Source organism: Montipora foliosa, chromosome 7 (assembly GCF_036669935.1).
Source record: "Montipora foliosa isolate CH-2021 chromosome 7, ASM3666993v2, whole genome shotgun sequence".
Lineage (NCBI taxonomy): Eukaryota > Metazoa > Cnidaria > Anthozoa > Scleractinia > Acroporidae > Montipora > Montipora foliosa.
In genome coordinates this window covers 31,002,110-31,009,187 of record NC_090875.1, presented here as the reverse complement: position 1 = coordinate 31,009,187, position 7,078 = coordinate 31,002,110, and the positions used below count along the sequence as shown (strand labels likewise).

General features: G+C 41.2%; 1 protein-coding gene and 1 pseudogene across 1 annotated transcript; one reads left to right on the top strand and one right to left on the bottom strand.

Moving 5' to 3' along the window:
* Positions 1 to 1,426: 1,426 nt before the first annotated feature.
* LOC138010080 (uncharacterized) overlaps positions 1,427 to 7,078 on the top strand; it is an 8,035-nt pseudogene continuing 2,383 nt past the window's right edge.
* Positions 3,207 to 4,592, bottom strand: LOC138010079 (vesicular inhibitory amino acid transporter-like). Its single transcript, XM_068857041.1, has one exon. The coding sequence runs from the start codon at positions 4,590 to 4,592 to the stop codon at positions 3,207 to 3,209; it is 1,386 nt and encodes a 461-aa protein (XP_068713142.1).

The window sequence follows — 7,078 nt, the reverse complement described above, 5'->3', positions numbered from 1 at the left end:
CTCGTACAAAGTCGCAACTGATAGGCAAGCTTAATATTTCCTTATCTCTCCTTAACTCGCATTAGCTCGCAAAATCTCTCGGCAAGTTAAGGTCCCAGAGAAGGCCTGACGAAACTGGTTTGCAGCAGCTTGCCACGTTGAAGCTCGACTGTCGAAGATTAGTCTGCTTGTTTCACAGGCTTCTTCTTCATCAATATGACTACTAACATTTTTCACGTCCTTCCTTTTATCGTTATCGTGCGGCTTGACACCTTTGTGAGCGAATTTTCCTTCCTGTAATCCCATAGTAATTACGAAGTGCAGGTGTGTTCTGAAGAAACACCAACTTGGGAACAGCGATAGTAATCCTGACGTTGTCACAAGAGAGCGATTTTCGCGGGAGATAAGAAATCTTTAGTAGCTAAGGGCCTGTATACCCACTGGGCAAATTTTAAAATATTTGTCATGCATCAGTTCCGTTCTACAGCTGTGTACGGTGCTATTCATCTTACCTAATTTTTGTCAAGCCCCAACAAACTTGAAAAGGGCCGTCGTCCCGCCTCGGAATAGGGCAACACACATGTTTAACGGGGACTCTGAGATATTTTGCGAGAGCTTTAATTTTACGAAATAAGACTCACAGGAATTGAACAATTTTCTTGAAATGTCTAATACCTGAGAGTCTTATTTAGTAAAATTAAATCTCTCACAAAATGTAACCGAACACTCCCGTTATAAATGTGTGTGGGGTTGGAATCTCATCTGAGCGTGAATATGCAAATTCGAGGTTGTTTAGCCGGGCTTTCATAAAAATGAGACGCGTGGCTGCGCGCAGGTACAAATGAGAATAACTGGGGGAGAACGCCATTGTTCTTTCCATGCGTGATTGAATCTCGGTTCCAGAATTATTTTCTTAATTTGTTCTATAATGCTTCAAGATTTTCATATAACGTGCTGGAATTAATCTGTGGATCAATTCCGAAAGAAGAAAACAAACGACAAAAGAGGCCTCTATACACTTTAGACACTTTAAGTGTTGAGAGAGGCACCATGGATTCTGAATTGCTAAGAGATAATTTTAGCGAATCGTTTTGTGTATGGAAAATGACGGTCCCAGAAGGTTATACATAAAAAGTTGATCTTCTGAAATTGCGTAAAAATAAAAACAAGATTTACTGATTTGATTAAAAATGAGATCGCCAGCTTGGCGACTGTTAAAACACAATTTGGGCTTCTCAGTCTTAAGTTTCCAATCATCAGAAACAATGAAGCATAATACATGAAACATTACTTCCAACAGAGTGAGCCTGTCATTCTTAACAGAAACAGAGAAGCAATGACAAACGACGCCTTTAACCGCTTCATTGATTAAGTGAAGGTGAAATAGAGGCATAGTCGCAAAGAGGTTCAGGCTGGGCGATAGAAAGTATTTTGGCTACATTTGTTAATGTTCGGCTCGATACTGACGAACCATTTCGCGGAGGAAGCTGTTTTCTGTTTTTGTCTCCCAAAAGAGTTGCAAAATAAGAAATCAAGAACATCCAAAACAGAGACAACCAGTGACTCAGATGGCAGCAGTTACCCAACAGCACATGGTCTTAATTTAACAGGTATCGACTTCCCAACACCTGTTTCACAAATTGATAAACTCGAAAAACAAAACCAAATCTTACAATTAATGTGTTTGGCTGGGAAAATGACCATGTTATTTTTCACAATATCCGCGAAAAAGACGGCGCTATTCCACAAAAATACTTGATGCTGATACAGCAAGGTGAGAACATGTACTTCCCTATGTGAAAAGGCTTATCGCTCTCCTGTATGATCAAAACAGGCATAACGAGAGTAAACATTTCTGTGAACGTTGTTTTCATGGGTATACAGCGAAGGATCTACTTGAAGGGGAAAAACCTAGGCACAAACCTAAATAAAGAGGGTTTTTGAAAAGACCAACAAAAACAGAGCTGGCAAAAGAGGAAGGTAACAAGCTGTCTTTCACAAACTACCGTTAGCAGATGAAAGCGCCTTTCGTAATATACGCAGACTTCGAGTCTTTGTTGAGACAGATCTGCCAAAAACCAGTCAAGAAAAACGTTTTCCGTAAAAACAGACATGCATGAGGGATGCGGGCTTGCTTTGACAATAGTGAGAAGCGACGGTGAAATTTTCGAAGGCCCTTTTAATTGCAGAGGATGTTACTTCCGTTATGTTACTTCCGTTGCCCATGATCCTACGCGGGGGATCTTGAGTAGGTGTGACTCGTAAACAAATGATTATGCTTGTTGGGTTTTTCGGTTGTACTCTCGTCCTTTAGAAAGCCAATCAATAGTTTGTAAGTATTGATTTCTTTTCTGATTTCATTTCATCTAGATTTATTTTGTAACCGAAAATTTCTCTTTTTAGGTGAACCACCCACGCTTAATCACCGCTCGATCACTTAAATTTTTCCAATACCGGAATGCTTGTTCTACGATACATATTAAAGTGCGTTCAAATTGTTGTTTGGTTGCTTGAAGTCTACAGAGGAGAAAACGCAGGTTTCAAATTGTTACAGGCCCACAGCACCACGCGCACCGCGATCTAAGCTAGAGAAGGACTCCTGGATACGAGGTGAGAGGACCTAAATAGGCCATTTCCGAGTTCATGTCTGCCTCCTCTTCAAAGCGAGTCTAAGTGCAAAGTTTTTGTTATGAAGATTAGTTTTCATTCTTATGTAAAGTAGAACTAATTACCATCACAAAAACTTCGCACTTGGACTCGCTTTGAAGAGGAGGCAGACGTGAACTCGGAAATGGCCTATTTCGTCTCCATCGGCCTCCAGACTTTTTAAATACGCTTAAATTAATGACATTCAGGAGGCAGCTTGGACCGGAAAAACAAAAACAAAAGAAAGAAAGAAACAGAAAGGCTAGACTATGCTAACGAGGCCGCTGCTATCATAACTGAATTTGAATTGAACGGGAAAAATAATGAAGAGCAAATTCACGGATTACTTATTGATAACCTTTTGATACGTTGAAAAACAAATAAGGGAGACTGAAGTCACGTTTTCACATGCGCAGCATTGTCTGGTCTTTGCCAGTGTTTAATACATCTACATTTAACTTGCATATTGTTTTCAGTCTTCCTAACATTAAGCAAAAAACCGTCTATATGTCAAACAGCAGTATCGGCATTTTTAAAAACAAATACCAAAAGGGAAATTAATTAACAGAAAACAGTCGTTGTCACTTTATATTTTGTCCAGTCATTTTCAATATCAACGCTTTACCAGAGCAATAAGCACCAAATACAGTTACCAACACTCCCATTACAACAATTGTACCATCTGCAGCTACCTGAAGAAGTTTCAACTCGCCCCATTTTAACTTTAACTGAACTAAACACGGCACCATATACTCTAAGAATGGCACGATGAGACTTCCGACAAAGGCCGTCAAAAGAGCGAAGTGTGGAACCACAACTGCCATAAAGAGGGTGGAAAACACAAAAAGGAATCTTGCTGTAGCAGACCAAATGAAAAAGGGAATACAAGAGGTGACTGCCGAAGCAAGTCGAGAATCATCAAGAGATTGAAAAACCGGGAAGATTACCAGTGTATAGCTGAATATGACATATATCACGTATACAACACTGGCGATTATTCGAGGGGCGCCAAAAGGAAAGTTGTTTCCGATCACTTCATCAGTGGCATGGGAGAAGGAGAGAAAGCCACAGAGCGAAAACAGAACTTTGAATACGGTGACCAACGTCATGGAAATCCCCAAGGCTGAACCGAATTTGGAAGGATCCGCCATGCTTTTCTCGATTGGAATCATAATTGGGTACACGCAGTAACTGTATATGACCAAGCTAAGCGCGACGAGGGCTCCTTCGGTATCCCAGAATAGCAAATCCGTTAAGTTTATGGTCGAGTAGTGGGTGACTGTGTACCATATCAACACGCTTACCATAGTGATCAAGGACGTTATACTCAACAAACTTTGCCATGCGACGCACGCCAGATCCTTTAGAAATGTGGTCGGCAAAACCAAAGCAGCAACAATGGACGCCCACATAGCTTCTGTGAGCCCTGCTTTGGGAAGGGCGTGTGCCATGAGGGATCCACATGAAATAAAGTACGACACACCAAAAATTGACAGATCAAGGCTTTGCAAAGCATCGAGAATCACCCCGCCATACCGCGGCCAAAGAACATAACCAAGCTCGCTGTAATTGTCACGAACTCGTGATTTCATCTTCGATGCAATTTGTGTTTTGTCATCCCCAAGGATCGTTTCATGTTCTGTGATTTCGGCGCAATTTTTATCGTAAAGGCAATCTATCATGACTGTACCGGTGTACCAATGAACTAAAGCGAACAAAGGAAAGCCAAGGATGGTTACGAGGCCTCCTTTGAACACCGCGAATGGCAAGGCCAGCGCTCCCGCTCCCAGGAAGACACTGGTCATGTTTGCAACAGCTCGCCATGTTGAAGCTCGACTGTGGAGGATTAGTCTGCTTTTTTCACAGGCTTCTACATCAATACTACTGACATTTTTCACGTCCTCCCTTTCATCGTTATCGTGCGTCTTGACAGCTTTGTAAGTGAATTCACCTTCCTGTAATCCCATAGTAGTTACGAAATGTAGGTGTGTTCTGAAGAAAAACTAACTTGCGAACAGCGGTCAGTAATATGAGGTCGTCACAAGAGAGCGATTTTCACGGGAGACGAGAACTCTTGATTTTCCCAACATTCAACGGAAAACAATCACGAATCAGTTGACCTTGACGCTTTACTCGCATAAAATTTTCGTTCAAGTCCACGTAATCAGATCACAGATGGCGACCACGTGGAGTCGTACAGTGCAAGTAGCATTCAACCTCTAGCGCCAGCATATATTCCCCAAGTTTTACCGCACGATTTTCCGATGCCGAGCGCGATATATTGCTGTGGAGACGTCGCTGGAAACTGGGAGTTTTTCAGGCAGCAATGGTTCGATTACGAAATCGCCACGGGCCTCATTCACCGTGAAGAGACCATTCGCCTAGCAACCTTGAGATCTGCAATAGGCCGAGAATGCCTTCAAATTTTCCTAAACCTGAACCTGTCATCAATTTTTACGGTAAATGAGAACTCTTCATTTGCGCATTATTCAAAAGAAAACAATCACGAATTAGTTGACCTTGACGTAGGCTCGATTTGCGCCGCTCACTCGAGTTCGGCTATTCTCCCCGAGAAGAGACGGCTGGACGCGTGGGCGATAGATTGTCTATGTGATGTACGTAAATTTGTATAGTACCATTAGACATCCAAAAATATTGATTTTAACAAAACAGTAATTATATAACAATGCGTAAACCGTCTGTGCTCCAGATGATACGAGCTTGAGTTTGTGGTTAAATGATTAGTGTGAGTTTAAATTCAACCGGCGAATCATCAACAAAATCTTTGGGCCGCTTCGGCTCTAAGTCGACCTCAGCGCCCCCCTCGTTTTACCGCCAATAAACTCAGAAGTAATTCCAATCAATCTTGAGGAATACATTAGCGACGACTGGGAAAAAAAATTCAATAGCAATGGATTGCAAAACCGTATTTTGACGTTGGCGCCAACTGGAAAATTATTTGAAGTTTCTGAACTCAGGCGGTATAAAACGATACAATCCCCATTCTCCAGCTTTTCGAACACTTCTATTGTCGAAATCGTGGATGTTTCCTAATTTGAAAGCATTGTAAAGCTCGAAGAGGCCGGGTCAAAGAACACAGTGACAACCAAAAAATGTAATTTATGCTGGACCGATTTGTGCAGGTGAGATTCTGATTGAAGCAGCCGTAAAACTTGCCAAGTCTTTGCTAAAACGAGATGCTTCTGTGAAGCATACACTGGGTTGCCTAAGGTACGTGCTACAGAAAATCACAAGGCACTGAATTGTGTGGTATTGAAATACAGCATTCCAGTCTCTGAAGAATAACAAATAAACGAGAAGCGAGAAACATTGGCTTCTGGGTTGACATGTTGATAATTTCCAAGTTCCCTCACAACTTCTTATCACCACAAGTGTGCCCTCTGAGCATCTGAGGGCATTGTAATAATAAACTTCACTGAAGTCAAGCCCTGTTTCGCGGGGTTAGTGTTAGGATGGGAGACCAAAACAATAAACCCCTCACGAAGAACAGAAACATCTGACCGAAAATACTATTAACGCTAACAAATGCGAACTCAGCAAGGTACAGATTTTGTTAGCGTGCTTTATGCAAAACAAATATTGATGAAAAAGCAAATAACTATTGATACACAGTTTTCAGAAAGAGCAGAGGGAAGTTTCCCGGACGGTCGATCGAGAATAAAATATTTACGACATCAAAACAACATTAATTTTGAACCGTGAATATAGAATATAAAAAGTTACGATCAGCGACAAACATTTTGGGAGATTTTTGCTACGTTCAAGTAAATTGCAAAATCGAAAGTGACATGGCCGGAATTCAGCGGGCGCCGTGATTAAGTTACCGCAGCATGTTTACTCGCCACACAGTGAAGCATCTGTGTCAAATGATGGCAAGATACCGGGTTTTTGTAAGTTCCTTTTTTTGTCAAGTGTTATAAAGTTTGACAATTAAATGAGCGAAGTCAAAACAAAGATCACAATCGCCCAACTCTTGTTTATGCAAAGTCAAAATTTACTCTCCAAGACGCGTACGACGTTATTTATCACCAGGTAATTCCATCATTTTGGAAATAGCAGCTACTTTATTATTCATCTGCGTCACAAGTTTTCACTGATTTTGGGGCTCATTTTGTTGAAACTCAAGCACACTTCCAACAGGCCTGTGAACCCTTCCTGCTTACAGAGCAATACTAAAAAACTTCTCCCACATCACATTTCAACCTTAAGCTCGAAAATTCAATACACAACATGATATTATAATTCACAAAGGCAGAAAATACCACAGAATCCTTTTCCAGCGAAAAATTTATTGAAACAGACAACATATTTGCTCTTAGAGGCGAAAACCTCTTCCTATTTCATTGCGTGCGTGAAGACAAGAAACTCACTCGTGTCAAATTACCATGTACTTCAGGTAAATACAACTCACTTTGATTTCGTCTCGACGGGC